Source organism: Grammomys surdaster, unplaced genomic scaffold, assembly GCF_004785775.1.
Source record: "Grammomys surdaster isolate TR1022 unplaced genomic scaffold, NIH_TR_1.0 363, whole genome shotgun sequence".
Classification (NCBI taxonomy): domain Eukaryota; kingdom Metazoa; phylum Chordata; class Mammalia; order Rodentia; family Muridae; genus Grammomys; species Grammomys surdaster.
In genome coordinates, this window is record NW_021604782.1 from 12,596,598 (window position 1) to 12,615,779 (window position 19,182).

General features: G+C 38.3%; 1 protein-coding gene across 1 annotated transcript in view; it reads left to right on the forward strand.

The window, feature by feature from the left end:
• Positions 1–19,182, forward strand: part of Pappa (pappalysin 1) — a 230,064-nt gene that overhangs the window by 80,738 nt on the left and 130,144 nt on the right. The window contains exon 7 of the mRNA XM_028779996.1: positions 5,253–5,751. Coding sequence (XP_028635829.1) covers positions 5,253–5,751 — 499 coding nt within the window. The remainder of the gene's footprint in view (positions 1–5,252; positions 5,752–19,182) is intronic.

Genomic DNA, 19,182 nt, shown 5'->3' on the forward strand with positions numbered 1-19,182 from the left:
AGTGCAGTGGCTCCTGGATGACTCAGGATTCAGTTTCTCCACAGGACAGGAGCAGACTGACTCTGTGTCTGCTCCAGCTCGGAGCTCCAGCATTTTTTGAAATGGCCCTAAACATACTTCTGCCAGTCCTACATAATATTTTGTGCAAAGTAGTATTCTCAGCAATGTTGATTATAAAATCAAAATGTCAATCAACTCTTCAAAGCCATTGAAGATATTCTACATCTTGTAGTAAATATTCAGCCAAGATTTACTTCTTTATGTACAATCAGGACAAGCATTTTCATATCATCAGTACTCAATTGTGCTTTTGTCTTTAATAAGTAACTACATTATATGTATATAGCAAAATTCTTTCAAAATAAATTTATTTAGGACCTACTGTCAAGAGATGTTTATGTGCCCACTTAGAGTATGTGGAATAGTAGATGTACAGGTTCCCAAGACTGCTGTAGCTGCTCTGTGGTGAATATAATAAAGAATGAAAGTTCTAGAGGGAAGAGAGCAGCTTTGGCTTGCTGCTAGTATTCAGGTGATCAAAGATGATGTCTGAGGTGATGCCAGAATATTGGCTGAGGCAGTGATAAGGGAGAAAAATCAGAGTTGCGAGATTTGTGGGTAATCAGGAAGCATTCCCCTTGGCTAAAATCATCTTGGTCACTCTGCTACTTGTTTGAGCAACATAATTTCCAGATGTCACTACACACTTTCATTTAAACCAAATGTGTCAGTCAGTGAAGTCTTTCTGGGTTGTCCCGACTTTCTTAAGTCGTAGTGTGCAGTTGATAGTCTAGTACAAGTATGGAGGCACCTGAATGTCTGAGCTGATTCCCACTGCTAAGTACCACCTGAAGCCTCCTGTATGCATTTACTATATTCCTGTCAGGAAGAGGCACCACTCCATTCTTAGGGCATCCTATTTCACGTGCTGTGATCCATTTGGCTCAGACTCCTTTACTATTCTTGAAGAAATAAACTTTTCCATGAGCCAAACTTTAAAATTTATTTCACAACTCATTTCCAACCTATTTATCTTTGTGTGTTTAAATTTTGGGACTACCTAAACTAACAGAAAACTCCCAAATTCATGAGTAATGCTAGACAAATCTGTAAGGTTGAGAAAAAAGTACAGGGCAGAAGTAAAAGTGGTGTTTCTCACCCTGTCGCTGCCAACTACTCTGTGTCTTTGAAGTTCTTAAAGTTCTCCTAAGATGGTATCTTACCCGCAGAATGAACAACCAAACTATAATGCCCTTTCTTAACTCCATATTAGTATGATCTAAGATTTTCATTTTTAAATATATGTTGGCTATCCACTGCATTCAATTGACTTTACCCCACAGTGAAGAAAAATAAACAAAAAACAAAAGAAGCACTTCTGTACACAGAAAACAGTTACACTCGTATGTTTAGAGCAAAATCTATATTTCACAGATAAGTATTTTTGTAAAGTATTTATCATGCTACATTTATAAACCAGGCACTAGAGGGCCGAATCTGACTGATGGAAATCCCACTTAACATCACTTATGTAATTGTTGGGCTTTGTATGAGATATTGGCTCGTGGAGCCACCTGTTTTCATTCTTTCCTGTTGGTATGAACACTTGTTCCATTGTTCTCCCTAGAGTATTTCATGTGTGCTGAAGGTTCTATTTAAAAAAAAAAGTCTTGGCACTGTGTCTCTGTTCATATCAACAGCTGGAGGGAACATATACTTAGATATACAATGGATCTCTATATAGATTGTTATAAATATAAGTTTGGATCAGCGGAAGTGTGTATGAATATATTTCTACACATGTCTGTGACCTTATTCCTGATGGACTGCTTATATAAACACGAGCTTTTTTGTGTAGTCATCACATATGCAAAAGACTATATATTAACAATGAAGTAACAGGATTCTGTACCTCTCTTTTCACTTCTTCCCCCTTTTCCTCTATCTTTTTATTCCATTTAACTTCATGTCTCCTTCCCTCTTTCTTTCCTTTCACTCTGTATTTCTTTTTCTCAGTCCTTCTCTGGGTCTTACATCCATGTATTTAATCAGTTTCACAAATGTTTTTATTTTTGTCCCTTTTTAAAGACTTTAACCCATGATCTCTGATGGGCTCATTGTTTAAACAACAGATGTGTACTCTCTATTACCATAAGAATATCCTTTCTGACATTACCAGACTCTATGAACACAGAGCTCTATGAACCAGGCTCTATGAACACAGAGAGCACAACTGAAAACTTTCTCCCCAGAATCTAGCCTAATACAGGACACGTACTCAGGACTCTGAAATTATTCCTTCAATATATAGATACACATTTTGGTGAATGGGTAGTTGCATGGGTGTGTGGGTGGATGGATGAAAAGAGAAAGAGTAACTGGATGGTTGGACAGATTGATGAATGGATGGATGTGTTAATGGATAATGGATTGGTAGCTGGATGGGTGGACAGATGGAAGGATGAATAGACAAAGATGGATGATTGATGAATAGATAGTATCTATTGCTCTAAACAGTGGTTTCTTTAAAAAAACAATTGTTATATCACTCTCATGTTTAAAATTTACCATGAGCTCTTCGCTTATTTAATTGTGAAATTCAAGTCCTTTTAATGTGTCATACAAAACACTTCCTGAGGTGAGTTCTGTTTAGCAGCTCTTACAACTTCCTTTTTTATGAAACTGTAAGTCTTCTCAACTTACATTCGTTCTCAACCATCGTCTATACTTTAAATGCTTCCTCACTCAAAGACTTTATTTTCTATTCCCTCATTCCTTCACATGACAATACTCATATATTTGTGAGAATTTAGTAAAGATCCTGTTTCATTTGCATTTTAATACTATCTTATGACATAGGCAACATTAAAGTTGGTAACATAGCTGAAGCTGAATAGTTGGGACCTTATCTCAGCTATAATTGCTTCAAAGCCTGGCATACTGCTTGGACCACCAGTATCCAGTGATAGTCTACTAACTATAAGAGGTTTGCTCAGCTATCTGAAGCTTTGCTTTCTCTTCTATAAAATGAGTTTGCTTGCTACCAGGATACAGAGAGCTAAGGCATGCAATATCCTTGGTGCATTGCCTACATAGGAAGGCTGGTAAGTGTATGAAACCTGATATTATTACTAATGGGTTTTGTGAAACTTATAGTTCTTCTTATATCTAAGAATCTGTCTGTAAAATCCAGACAAGTAGAAGCCTTTCTAAAATTGCTACTTGTATATGCCTATTTGAGCATAATGTTCAGACTTACCTTATCCTTTAGAAAGCACTAGGTCTCTCTGTTGATTAACAAGAAAGCAGAAAGGAATGATGAGTCAAATATATTTGTTATTTTTGTTCTCCTGTGGCTTCCCCAACTGATAGTCATTTTCTCCAAGGATAGGAAAAAGATTGCTTTATCTCTTGCCAGTTCCAGGGAAAGCAAATGGAGGAGGTGGAATGTTCACCTGGCATCAACCACTGGACAGCAGGCTCTAAACTCCCATCTTCTTTTTATAAATACCATATTTGCAAGAGGATAATTGTTAATTGTTGAACAATTACTGATCAAATATCTACTATGTGGAATCTCTAAAGACCAGATACTGTATCGATCAAAGACTCTCAGCATTGAGTAAACTAGAACTGTGAAATAGGGACAGGAATATTCACTGTCTTACAAGACTTTAAATAGGATCTTTTGAGTTAATTACTAACTAGAGAATGTTTTTAATATCCTATAAATTGTTGTTTTGGATAATTGATACTGGGCTCACAAGAGATCCACGTGTCCTCAGAATCCAAATTTTAGAGTCAGAAATACAGTGTATTGCAGAGTAGATAGGAAGACTTCAGTTAGTTGAAGAGTCATTGTGCATTTCCCTTAAACCAAGAGTTACTTCTAGCAAGCATTTACTATTAGTAAGGGATGGACCTAATCAAGATATAGTGGAGAAAATCTTGTAACTATGATTATATCTTCTTGGTCTGCTGTGTTATTTATGAAAATGTTTTTGTGTATTTTTCATGCCTCCATTTGTTCTCTATTTCTCTTCAATTTGCCATTTCCACTTTGTAGCATGTCATTCTCCCCCTATGAGAAAAGATAAGAATTCAGAGGGTGTTAACAACCTTCATGGCAATAACAGTCCCCCACCACACATATACATACACCTATATTTTTAATGCTTATGTTATGGTGGCTGCTGTTACATTGTAATATTACTACATAGTTTTGTAGTAATAAGGTTGCTTTTCTTCCTCTTTATTTAGAAGTATCCAACATACTCATTTCCTAAACAGACACTACTATCCAGTGATACTGAAGGAGCAAATGATTTGACTACTAATACAACTTAAAATTCTCTTATCTTGTCCTCACCAATGATCTCTGTCTCTCACTGGACTCCCCTGAAATATGACTGCTTTTCTCAGCAGCACACACAAAAAAAAGTTTTCTGTATGGGTGACCTCATCAGGGAAGAATTTAGAAATTGCTTCAGACTGAGATCAGTAGAGATGAAGCATCCTTTTTCTAAGGAAAAGTAGCAACATCACATTTTTCTTTTCCGACTCCCCTGTCCTTGAATGAAAGGGGACATAACTCAGAGAAGCTCAGTGGTATGGAATGATCTCATGCAGGGAAATGGAGGAGTAAAGATAAATGGCCCCAAGTCTGACTTGTAGCTCTGTCATTCACAGTTTAATCTTTTCCCAGGATTCCTGTCTAAGACATGTATCCTTATCTTCTGCTAGTTATTTTCTGGTGCTTCTGATAAGTCTAAGCAGGTTCTACCAATGTCATGAGACTTCTGGGACTCTAATTCTAATGATTACTGCATCTAGCAGGGACTTCATGGTATAAACTTTGTTCAATTAATTCTATACTTTTAAACCTTAATTGCATCATTTAGAAAATGGATCCATTCAAGAATTAACTAAACCCATGGGACATAAAGGTGTTTAGCAAAATATCTCTTCTTTGTATATACAGCATCAAAGCCTCCCAATGTAAGCTTAAGAAAGAAAGTTTGAGCAGTTTCTTTGTGATAAAACACTTGAACTTTACTTCAAACATTGAGTTACTCATCTGAGATCTGTTTTACAGGGTTAGGGATGAACTGAGTTCTCTACACACAGCAGATTTCCACGACTCTTTTATCTCTAAGTTCTCACCAGTCATATCTTTTTGTGTGTGTGTGTCTATGGGAAACTATGAAAACTGGAACGTAGCAAGAACTTATTTGCACCTCTTTTCTCTATAGGTCACCCAGATGTTGAACAACCCTGTAAATCCAGTGTTCGAACCTGGAGTCCAAATTCAGCTGTCAATCCACACACAGTCCCTCCAGCCTGCCCTGAGCCACAAGGCTGCTACCTCGAGCTGGAATTCCGCTACCCCTTGGTCCCTGAGTCTCTTACTGTCTGGGTAACCTTTGTCTCCAGTGACTGGGACTCTAGTGGAGCTGTCAATGACATCAAACTCTTGACTGTGAGTGGAAAGAACATCTCTTTGGGTCCTCAAAATATTTTCTGTGATATCCCACTTACCATCAGACTCCGGGATGTGGGGGAGGAGGTATATGGCATCCAAATCTATACTCTTGATGAACATCTGGAGATTGATGCAGCCATGCTGACCTCTACTGTAGACAGTCCACTCTGTCTGCAGTGTAAACCCCTGCAGTATAAAGTGCTCCGAGACCCACCTCTGCTGGAAGATGTAGCTTCAGTTCTCCACCTCAACAGAAGATTCGTGGACACGTAAGTGCATTCTCCCTCTCAGGAGTTGAAAAAAACAACTGATGGGCTGTTGAAAGATGTGAGGAAAGTCATAAGGTCCTGGCCTTAAAGGAGAAAGTTTATCTCCCTCAGACTTATTTCTTGAGATTGCATCCCAGCGCTGAGTGTAGAATTCATGTTAATAAGACACAGTTGATATAATAGGAAGGACAATGGATGGGGTCAAAAGGGTCAGAGGTCAGGACAGTCTTCTGTAATACTCATTCATCTCTCTAAACCTTGATCTTTTCAACAGTAAAAAAGGGGAGAGTGGATGGGGTTGGCAATGATAAGTTCTTTATTACTAATGAAGATTACTTTTCTGATAGAACAGAACTTTGCTGGTGATTTACGTTTATATTAACTTGAAGCAGATTTGTGCATTCTGATTGTTTCTCCACTGTATGAAAATGTTGGGTGAAGCAGCAGCTTCAGGGGAACTTGGGCACATGCCTAGGCAACCGCATGAAAACATTCCTAGACACTGAATACCTCTAGTCACAATCTTTCTGCTTGTTGTATTTCCTGAGGTAGAAATGAGTTCCTTACTTCTTTGATCACTGAAGACCTTACAGCTGTCAGGATCCACTGATGCTTCTGAGGGTGAAGGCATGGCTGTCTTTAACATTTACACTATAAGCATTTTTCTGCCATTTTCTTACCATTCTCATGGTATGTGCCTTTTAAAAATGAAAAACACCTGTGGAGTCATTAGTATTGTGTTTGTCTGTGTGTGTCAGTTTCCTGCTGTTGTGACAAAAAAAGAAAATCATTGTCACTTGGACATTTTCCGACTCATCATTGCTAGAGCCAGGATAGTAGATTCTGGTAGGGAGCATACAGTAGGGCAGAGATGTTTGACTTACACAGTCATCAAAGCAACAAGAGAGCTTCATTTTATCATAGGGTCCATTCTCCAGAGATCAGTAAGTTTATGAATCCATGAATATATTAGTCTTCTTATAATATCAAAGCCTTTATGATCCACTCTCCTCCCAAAGGCCGCCACCTCTGCATTCTGCTTCAATGAGAGCTAAAGCTCTGATACATGAACTCTCTGGTGACATTTAACGTTCAAACCATAGCATCCTGTCGACCTGACAGAAGGCTATAATAAAGGCAGTGTCACTCACTCATTTCATGCACTCTACAACCACAGCCCTACTACAGTCATTATCAATTTGCAAAGAAGGGGAAAAGAGACACTCAGACATGAGGTCACTTATTTGGAGAGCGGTGGGAAGGAGATTGGAATGCAAGCCCAAGTCAGTGGGTCCAACTTATGTTCCATTAAAAGATTTGCTTGAACTTCTATTTTGGTCTTAAGAAAAAAATGGTGGAGACTTAACTGCCTAATTTGAGTGTGAAGAATTTGTGCAGTCAATCAACAACACTTAGATAACACTTCATATGTGTGAGAAATGCTGGTTGGAACATTTTGAATAATGAAAAGAAGCTCAGGAGGCAGATGCTTCATATTTAGCCCTAGTCCACCCACTTATTAATATCAAGTAATTGGTCACCCTCTTTGAGTGCTCATTTCTTCTCTTTTTGATGGAAATACTGACCTGCATGACTTCTATAAGTTTTGTGTGGCTCTCTATTCAGTTCTAAGATGATGTGAGACACGATCTCAACTTTGTGTACTTGAAAATATTTACTAAACCCATCATTAATGGAAACCAAATTCTGGAAAGAAATTTTTAATCTTTTTAAGAGATAGGACCACTTTCAAACACTTTAGCAGCACTTCCTTTTAAACGCCAGCAATTAATGTGCACATCTCAGGAAAAACCTTGCCCATTCATTGAGTGAGAGATGAAGAACATCTGTTTAAGAACTCAGAGGAAACACTAGGTTTGTGTTTGAGAGTATACTTAAAACTTAAGTATGTTGTCTTTCCATGAAAATATTCCATAACCCTGTCTCATCCATCCCTCACTTGTCTGAACTAGTAAAGTTCTGTAAATTTGTAGCCACTTAAGATTTCTTTATAAAATAATAGGGGAAAGAAATAAGAGATTCCTCACAACCTCAGTTTAAGCATAGCTTTCAATTTTTTTTTTTTTTTGCCTTGATTTATGAGCCTGTGAGAACTGACATGGGTTGATAAGTGCAGAATGGTGGAAATGAAACAGAAGAAGAGAGATATCCCTAATTCTCTTCTCTGCTGCATTTCTAACTCACTCTCTGGCCTTGGATGAGTCACTTAGTCTTTCTGGTCCTTAAAGGTCTCAGTTCTGTAAGAGTGATGTTGCTCTCAAGTTGTAGATTTTAAATTAGGTTGATCCTTTCAAAATATTAAGATCCTTTTAAACAGCTTAGTTCTCACCTTCTGTCTCTCCTGCCTCCCTCCTTGGTGTTGGTTTAATATTAAGAGTGAGCTCTGATGATCATGACTTGTAAACATCTCATGATGTGATTATAATATAATAAAGTTTCTGACCCACTACTCTTAAGCAGTCTCCTGGCATGGGATTGTAGAGCTGCATCAGCCTCACTTGGGAATCCAGAAAGGCCAGGTTCTCAGGCCCTGGTCAGCCTATTGGATCAGAAATCCCATGTGCAGGGTTTCTCCAGGTGATTCTCTTGCTGGTTAAAGTTTAACAGCTACAGCTCTTGGTGAGTTCTCAGGCCCAAGAATCACAAAGTTTTCTTTCACTCTTAAGCTATTCTTTCCATTTACAAGTAAGAATGGAGAGTAGTATATGTAGCCTTCTATACAGGGAACTGGAGATGCCAAAAATTACTCAGACTGGCCCCTTCAATGAAAGCATTGAACATGAGGTCTCAGGAGAGGCCATCCCTTGGCTTCTGGGACAGAAACAGTAGTTCTTATGCCACCTCACATCCAAAAGCCTTGCTGTTAGGCCCACACAACAGTATACAGTTTGGTTTTTAGTTTGGTTTTTGGTTTTTGGTTTTTAGTTTTATCATTTGGTAGCCAAACTCTTTATAGTCACCTAGTATGTGACAAGTGCCAGACTGAAGGACTGATTAACCTTCCTGTTTGCCTTTAAAGATTATTTTTATTTTATGTGTATGTTTTGCCATATGAACATATTTGTACCACAAGTGTACCCACAGTGGCTGGAGGAAAGCATTGGCTCTCTCAGAAACAGGAATTACAGAAGGTTGAGAGCCACCATGGGGTGCAGGGAGCAAAGCTCAGGTCCTCTAAAAGACCAGTGAGCACTTTTAACCATTGAGCCATCTTTCCAGCACTGCCAATTTACCTTTCTGGAGAGCCACCAAAAATTTCTTGGAAACTAATGGTGGTTTGGACTGGGCTTTCTCAACTGAATATATTTAGAATCACTGACAAATCAAAGGAAAATCCAAAACCCTGAGTCCATCTACCATTTAAACTCGTCTGTTATCTGTCAGTAATTTGAGTATCAAACCCCACTCAATTATGTGTGTGCAAGAGAGTAAGAGAGAGGGAGAGAGAGTTTGTTGCTTTTAAGTTTTTTCACATCATGTAAATTGGCTTTTATACAAGTTCTATATAAAAGCTGTTTGGGAGAAAAGAAGAAAGGGGTTCCTTTTTCTTCTGACTCAACCCATTACATGATTCCCTTTGACCTTAATCTCCATTTTTTCTCCCAACAAAAATATTTATTCTTTCTGTTATCTGCACTAGAGATAGTTTCATAAGGTATGACACTGATGGAGAGGGCCTTCTGTGCTTACTCCATGGAAGTTTCTGGTAGACGGATGACTTTTGGCCAGGAAGAGAAAGAAATGTGGAATGGTTCCATCTTCTTGAGGGGAGAAAAAGAAAGAAGAAAACACAACATTGTATGAGAACTAACACTTGCAGACTTAAAGGGCCAGAACCAACTTTGCTAATAACTAACTAAATCAGCACATGACACCAAGGCACATTTTGTAACCTTTTGGGCCTTAGTTTTCATCTCTATAAAATACAAAATGAATGGCCAGCACATTAAGATTTTGTGTACAGACAAATCTACCCAGAAAAGGTACCTTAGGTGAAAAGTGAGTTTTATACATTTTTGCACTAAAACATTCAACAGGGATTCCTTAGAATAGTTAGTCTTTATGAGACTCTAACTGGCTCAGAAAACCTTACTTATGTAGGTTATCTGTGAGCAATAACACACTTTTTTTTTTACTCTGGCTCAAGTGCCTTTTATACACTTAAAAAGCAAGAAAGTCAAACCTCTAAATGATGGAACCCTCCTTGAATGTCTATGAAATGTATAGCCAGGTTCAAATTCCAGATCTAATTCCAAATTCTCATGCCTAACCACTCTATAGCATACTCTCATATCAGAAGACACAGTTTGGAGCTTGAGAAATTCACTGAATTGTAAGGCTTTCTAAGTACAATATGTATATGTATGTGTATGCGTATGTATATGAGATTACTAGGCAGAAGACACCAGCCAACAATTAGGCACCAGTGGCCTGCTGGTGTGGTCAGAGAATACAAATTACACAGCTGATTCTCTATGACCCTGGATGGATGTGGAAAAGACAGCAGATTTTCTTTTTGTAAGATTTCTTGGCTTTGATACAGTCCTTAGATTCTCCCAAAATGAAAACACTGTATAAAGCTGATAGATAGATAGATAGATAGATAGATAGATAGATAGATAGATACATACATACATACATACATACATACATACATACATACATCGATAGATACATAGATAGATATACAGATAGATGTTATATAGCTGCATAAAGTGGTATTAAATCAAACCAGGGATAGCAAATAGCTGCTCACTCATTCGTCTTTGAATCTGTTTATTTCATCCATCTAACAATTCATTCCACAAATATTCATTGGCTATCTATTTGGTGCTATACTCTGTGTTTAGAAATGAAGATGAAGTGGTACTAATTTCTCAAAATTCTCAGGCTACATGGAAAACAATGTTACATCTGTAAATGATGCTTTAATGGACAGAGACTCCAAAAATTGAAAAAAAAATGAGATCTGAATTTAGAACTGGAATATAAATTCTTCAAATGATGCCTTGCTTTTTCTTTCCATTAAATTGGATCTGGAATGGAGGATGGGAGGAGTTTAACACTCAAAGGAAATCAAAGAACCTAAAGCTTACTATGTGTTTCCTTAAGTGCATATCAAACACTTACTAAAGGCTTCACATAGATAACATCAATGACCTTAATAGTTACAACAATCCCATTACTGCCAAGCTATAGATAATGACCTGAAACTCCAAGGAGGGAGGGAGATCATAGAATTTACACAGCTATCAGGTGGCAGATCTGAAGCTTGTTAAGTGGGTGGCTCTATTGACTATTAAGTTTCATACTTTTTGTTAGCACCAGTCTCCTTGTATTCTCTTCAAGTGCAAACACAATAGCATTCTTACACATTTTCCTTTCCCAACTTGCCTATTTGTTTACCCCACTGTATACACTTACCGATTCTCTCATGTTCAAACTGTCTTGTGTCTAACTCTATACCTGCCAGATTACCTTCATCTCCCTGGCATTCTCAGTATACGTTTGGAGTAAAGGAATTTCATTCTCAAGATGCAAGTGAATGTTCTTGTAACTCTGATTCCAGAATCTACATATCAGATCCCAAACACTTCCTTTGGTGTCCTAATACACAAAACCCACATTCACCAATGTGAAACTGTTAGTTCACTTGTCAGTTTATTTTTCTCATCCAATACTTTCATGGTTTTCACTTGAATCCAGGAACTTTCAAGCATGAAATAATGAAGAGAGAAAAAAATGTTCTTGCTTTGATTGATCCTTAAAGAACAGTTGGAAATACAAAAGAACACATGGACTCATACGCCAAGGTGGAACAGATATGTGTTGCCAACTTAAGCCAACATTTAGCTGAATTCAGGGTCCTCTGAAGGTACAGGTGGCTCCTGTGTGCTATTTCTATGGCTTTTCAGCCAAGTCATCACTTTCTTTTCATTTCTAATCCCCATTTGACGGTCTTTCTCTCTATTATGTAATCATCCATTTGGTTTTTATATTTATTAATTTGTTAATTCATTCATCCACTAAATAGTCAAAATCCAGCATAATCATTTTCAGTAACACAATTCATTTAACATATTAATAAGTATCTGTTCTGTGCTGTGCACTGTGTTTAGACTAGACATCTGATCAATTGTTGACTCCATCTCCCCAGTTTAAAGAGAACACAGACAGAAATCATGGACACAGTCATACATGAAAAGCGCTGTGCTATAAGGAACACAGTAGGATCATGTGAAAGTCCAGGAGAGGATGGCTTTCTAGAGTGAAATCTTCACAGGACTGAAATATATGGAATGTTTGCTCATCGACATTTGCCATGGCTCATAGGTGTAAACCAAGCTGTGTCCCGTGAGAGTGATGACAAGAACAGTGAATGAGTAAAGAAATGTTTGAATGAATGAAGACAGGCAAGGAAACTCATAGGTGTACAAGCTCAACCCCACATCAAATGTAGAACCTTGAAGTAGAAATAATGGCATCCAGGCTTATCTGTCTTGTTCGTACATCTATTTCTTTATTATTATGTTTTCAATTATTACACAAAGAATGAGTTCATTATGAGAGTTCCATGTTTCTTTATTATTATATTTTGTTCACATCCATCCCACTACCCCACTCTTATTTTCTCTACTCTTATTATACCTACATCTCTCTCCATAACAAGCCAATAGTGCATAAATTTAAGCATAGTTTCAACATTTGGTGGGAAAAAAGCATTCAGAATTTGTCCTTCTTTTTCTGTCCATTGATAGCTTTTCCATAAATGCTCTGTCCTTATATTTCTTCTGTCCCTCAAGTAGCTCTCCTTTGTTTTCCATCTCCACCTGTCTATTTATCTGTGCTTCAGAAAGGGAACTGTAGTATTCCCGAAGCTGGCTCAATGTGATTCCTCAAGTTTTGCTCATTTTCCTACAATTGAAATCACTTTGCTCTTTACTTAAACTATTCTCTTATTTCCATAAAACAAATATTCCCTGGGTTACAGTCAGATGCCATAACAATTAGAGTTTATATTCTTTCACCTATGTTTTTATTACATATAAGTAAAGAAATAATAGAGTCTGTATTTTCTATGTTCTTTCTTCAAGGAATCTGCTTTAGTGGATGTTCTTGTATGAAATTCTGTGCAAGCACAGATATGTAAGAATTTGTTTAGAGTCAAGATTGGTAAATAGTATTGCTGGCACATAAGCTATGGACTTTTACATTTTAGTGGATACCACATATGAAAATGAAAATTATTGTACACCACTTTAGCTTTTCTTCCCGAATTTCAATCCATTAATTTATCCCATCAGTGGTCAGCATACACATAGTACATTATAGAATAAATAGTGAATTCTGGTACACTGCAACATGAGATGTCTTAAGCAAAGGAAGTCTCCTCTCTGGTGGGTGAAAAGTGAGCATGTTAATGTTTGAAACAAGCTTCCTCTTTTTGTTGAGATGAAGATTTTAATTTCTCTTTAGTTGGTCTTGATTACCAACTTGAGTGGATTGAGAAGTACCTAAAACATTAGCAAAACATGCACCTGAGTATAATTAATTGAAAGGGAAGACTGACTTTGAATATGGGCTGTACCATATTTTGGGGGGATAGATGGAGTAGGAAGGGACAAGGAGGAAGCCTAACACACATACTTTCTCTGCTTCCCAGCTTCATGATAGAAGGTGTTCTCTGATTTCTAACAAGCCTTGCAATACCACACTGTCCTTGCTTACTCTTGGGTTTGTCTTTGCTCTCTTGGTTCATTTAATGACTTTTCAATGACATATCTCATTTTTGGTTGAACAACTTTTCAAATATTTCCTGGATATTCTCATTTCTTGTTCTGAGAAATCTGTATTAATATCTTTAAGATAGCATTCATCTTTCCTCTCATCATATCTCTATTGTCTCCTTTATTAAACAGAGATTCTAATGTCAACCCTCCCTTACTTCTTTCAGTAGAGTTAGGATCAAGGTGAAACAGGGAGTCAAGAGGGAATGAGTATTCGTGAAGTGGTTACTTTGAGTCATTCTTTATGGATTGATATATTTATCAAAAAGTTCTTTATTGCACTCCCTGTACTGGGAACCAGGCCATGTTCTGAAGATAATATAGGTAACTAGAGCCAATCTGCTTGCTGTCTTCAGTAGAGCCTAAATTTAGTCAATGTGATAACAACTCTCATGTGTATTAGTATGAACAACACCATTTCTTGGTATCAGTGCTGACATCAGTACCACCATGTAGGAAGTACCTCACAGAAAACCTAGTACTGTTTATAAATCTACCAATAAAGTCTAGGTGCTAGCACATCTGATTTTTAGATGAAGAATGTAGAAGCTCAGAGATGCATCCATGAATTCAAGCTTCTAGAATTAATAGAGTTCTAACTGCAGTGTCTATCTATTTGCCTGGCCCCCACTCCTAAGAGCAGTACCTGGCAAAGCTACAAACTGTAATGACTGACAAAGTACAATACAGTATCTTGATGAATGGAAAAGCTGGATAAAAATAGTTTATTCTTGATTCCAAAAGCAACAGAAAAAGAAAAAAAAGAGTGAAGGTAAAATCAACCCTTTAACATTTAAGTAAATGAGGAGGAGGATTAAGGAGGCACGGACATTGTCAAAATAACAAAGTTTCCAGTAACCCACTGCTGACATGCAGAATTTAGGCTGACCTTCTCGCGTATTTACCAAGTAGGATTTTACCAGTACTCGGAAGTGTTGCCCAGCAAGGCATAGAGTCACTATGATGAGTAAGAACTCTTTCTCCAGTTCCAGAATGAGTACCACTATTCTTAGGTCAAACCAAACATAGTGAATAATATCTGACTCTGTATACAGAGCAGATAAGATGGCTCTGAAGGATATTTCTGGGTCCAACAGCCTGTTGAAACTTTCCTTGATTTTGCAGTAGCATTGAATACATCTAATCCAAATTAAGAATTTAATTCTGGAAGAATTAAGAAAGCAGAGACTGGCATAATGTCACACATACAACATCCCATAGAACAATTGTTGTGATTCAATGTTGGATTAGAAAAAGAGAAATGGTGAAGTGCATTGTACTTAGAGAAGGATAGGGAGTGTGTGCAACATGATGTGCTAGCCCAGGATCAGGGAGCTGGACTCTAGTAGCAGTATTCTAGTACAGCTTTTTCTGTGTATTGAGGTTGTTGGGTCTTTGCATACTTAAGACTCTCGTCTTTAAATGAAGGAGGAGGTAGATGGTTGTGAAAGTCATTTCTGGGTTAGACAGCCTGTTGGGACTTTCGTTGCGTTCCCAGAGGCATTAGGTCTTTCTAATCCAACTCTGTAAGAATGAAGAAAGCAATGGACCTTCAGTAAATCCGGGTGCTAGATTAGGTATAAATCAAAACCTGGAACCACCACTTCTTATAAGATTTTAAATGCTATGTCAGACAACAGTAGTGTCTTTTAGATATATTTTTCATTATTAGTAGGGAGTGGCCAGTATTTACCTCTTTTCCTCTATCCTGAACATTTAGTACAAGGCCAGATATCAAAGAGAAAATTAATAAATTAGAATCTACCCTCTGTGGCAACAAGAGATCTAAGATCCATAACTAAGGTTGTATTTAGTACATCACAGACCATGAAATGAAACTCATAGGTGAAGAGAACACTAAAGGATCAAAAGACCAAAAATAAAAGGTTCTCCTCCCAGAAGTTCAGTTTTCTTTTTCCTAAAGTGAGTTGAATGGGTCACATGTGTATGTCGATCTTTCATTCATTCAACAGTCACTTAATTACCACTATCTATCACACTCTGAAGACTAGCCTTTTGGGAGTTTAGTGTCACCAATATGAAAACTAAGGATTATAAAACAGAGGGAAATGTTCTGTAAAGGGTATCCCACTGACAAGGAGTTTCCCACTCTGCTCTAAGAGTTAGTGAGAAGCCCCTGTGATGGACTGCACTGTCCGTGAAGGTCCATATGTTTTATCCAGAGAGTGGAGGTGAAGTTGTCTCCTTATGATGATGAAGGGTGAAACTAAGAAAGGAGAGTGTGAGCAGAAATACCAAAGAATTTGAAAGGGAGCAGATCATGTGGCCCCAGAATACCTTGCTGAAGCGTCTATACTTTATCCTGAGGAGTGGGAGCTACTGGGAATGGGACTTGGAGAAATATAAAATACTGATTATATTTGGTCATTCAACATTTCTTAAGCAATATTTGTACAGTTGGTAGAAGCAGGATTGGAAGCATCAAGTCTAGATAGTAATGAAGGTAAGAATAATTCAGAGTTAAAGTAATAGACAGTGTTTTTTTTCTAGTGGGCTGAGGTAGAAAGGAGTGAACTTGATGGGGTTGAACAAATAGAACTTCATAACCATTCAGAAGGAAGAGTCAGAAGTATGGGATTGGAAATATATCCATGCTACTTGCACCAGGAATGAGTGTAGATTGGATTTACTTAGGTTGAGATTAGAAGAGGTGTTCAAATGTGACTTCCAGGTGCTGATCCATGAATCAAAAGCAGACACCAGCTTCAGGTCGCTTTGAACTGCAACATTTCTCTCCTGTAGATATACAAGAAGAAATGAATTAAACAGATACACATACATATATGTATGCATGTATTCTCTCTCTCTCTCTCTCTCTCTCTCTCTCTCTCTCTCTCTCTCTCTCTCTCTCTCTCTCTGTGTGTGTGTGTGTGTTGCCTTTATCTCTGCCTGTCTCTGTCTCTCTTGATCTCTCTCGATCTCTGTGTCACTCTGTTTGTGTATGCATGTATGTATGCATGCATGTATGTGTGTTGCTATTAAACAAACTGAACCTATGAGGCCACCAGTTTTCATCACCCACTGATTCTCCAATATTCTGAAAAGGTCCCCTGGGGGGCAGTACGGTTAATCTTCCATAGCACTAATGCCTCTAATGTTACAGGGCTCTGGCTTTGTTTGCTACCCAGGATTAATCATTCACTCATGGGCTTTAATACAAGCCAGACATTACCTCCCCAGGCCTCATGCAAAGCAGCACCATTCCACTTCTATCCTGAAGTATGCTTTTGAGCTCTTGCTTCCAGAGTAGGAGACAGGATTTGTTTCTTTTTTCTTTTTCTTTTGCTCCAAGAAAAGGTTGATAGCCTTTGGAGAAATTTGTTTATCAAAAATGTCAGAGAGCTAATGTATAGAAAACTATTGATTTTTTTTCTTGTTTTTGACTTTGTTTTCTGCTATACTGGACTCTGCCATCAACTTGCTGTGTGACTTGGGATGACTTCTCCAAGTTTGGTACTGATCCACAGGCTTGGTACCCATCCACAGTAGGATACTTTGAAGGGTTGGGGTCCTTTGACTCTGATCTCCACATTTTGTGTAATTTGCCTGAGCTAAGCTATAGATACAGTCTACCATCAAAACTTTGATTACTGGCAGAGGGCAGTATGAAACTCAAATCTGTTATCTAGAAGTTAAATCCCAAAACTCTCGGACCTAGAAGGAGCACTGAATAACATCTAATCCAAACTGACAATTGACAAAAGAAATAATTGAGCCAAGAAAGACAAGATAACTCCTTTAGTTATTTGGTGCAGAATGAAGACTAGCACTCAGGGCTCCTAATCTGCAAGCTAAGTGTTCCTTACCCGTATAACAAGAATGCTGGAGTCTGGCCAGACACTGCGATTTCAATAGGAACACAGTTCTCCCTGGTCATGGAATAGTCTTCTGTAGTTGCTTGTCTGAAAACACAGAAAGTTGATGAAGTAACCTCATGGCAGCTGGAGCCGGTAAGGAGCTGCATAGAAATAAGTAAAACACACTTGGTTAAGTTCAAGGTCCACGTGACCCTCCAGGAGTCCTCATTTCCAAACAAATTCAACCTTGTAGGTTCAAGCTCTCCCCACCCCACTAGAAATGTAACTTCCTGCTTCTAAGAAGCAGGACTTACAAAGTGGCTCAGAAGAGTCTGCAGACATCAAATAGTTCTTACAAAATAGCGTTTTGATGAGTTAAGTGTAAATGAATCAGAAACATAAGGATTACATTTTCCCCAAGCACACATGGGTTTCAAGATTGAGGGGAAATGTAGCCTGCTAACAGCACACGGGCTTTCACCGAACCCAAAATGTCCGTGGGGATGGTGGGGGCAGAGAAGAAAGGGAAGCCCAGCCCCCAAATAGTTTTAGATCTGGTGCCAAATTCAAAAATGCTGTTGGGCTTGCCCTCTGCCAGTAATAAAATTGCTGGCCACCCAGAAAGGCTATGGGGAGGAGAAAGGAGATTGCTTTTCCCACTGGCCCCTAGTCCTCAGTAAGTCCTCAGAGCTGCTCAATCACCAGCTGTCACTGGGTCCCTGTGCTGGACTGGCTGGCCCCAACTTGGCCTCGATTTTCACACTATACTGCATGCCTTGTTTACATCCAACTGTATCTGGTGTTTGGGCTCCCAGAGCCCTTGGCCATCAAGCAGCTTGTCAAGAGCCTCTGCTCTATAATCAAGTGACCTGTCTATCACGAGTAAAGTGTTTGGGGAAATTGTCACATGCCTCTTTTAGTTGCCCTCAGGAAAAAAAAAAAAAGAATGTCCTCTGGGAATGCTTTCCCCTTTTCCTTTAATGCTATCCAGGTGTGGACTTTCCCCCAAAATGGTAAATATACTCCATTCAGATCTCAGCATGACACAAATAACCAGTAAAATCACAGGATGCCTGCTATGCCAGGATCTTAAGCTCAAAATCTTTTATAATTTCCACATTGTCTCTCCATTCTTCCCCTTATGTTTTATTTCAGTGCACCAAGAAAGTTCATTTCAATTGGTGGTAAAAGATAATTAAAACAAAATAACAAAGGCCTTGGCTGCAAACTGTTAGTTTTATTAAATTTGCTACTGTGCTTTAAATTAGTACCAGGGCAAAGCTTTGGACAATTATATCAAAGGCTGCTGGAATTAAGAAGTTGTGTGTATATATTTGCTCTTTTCTGGGTCTTCCATGGAGTAAAAAGCAGCTTTGTCAATATGAAAATAATGAGCTTTGCATTACCTGTGTGAGAGATTCTATCTTAGTCCCATTGAGAACGGATCCATATACTCACTAGAGTCTCAGATCTTGACATATATTTCTTCATTTGCTGAACTCAGATCATGCACTGGAGGCTACAGTGTTCACCAGGAGGAATAAGATGATAGCCATTGCAAAACAAATCAAAGACTCTTTCTTAGCAATTGGACCTCAGGCACTTGTGTAGAAATGATGTCTTCCAAGTGTCTGGACGGATGAATGGAGAGAGATTCTTGATCCATGCAAATGATTGATTTTTGACTCAGTACCTCAACTACTGTTAGCACACTTAAATTTTGAGTTTGACAGGTGCAGGTAGGGAAGAATATTGGGTAATCACTGCAGCAATCCTGTTCTTATTTCAATAGAATCCCCATGATG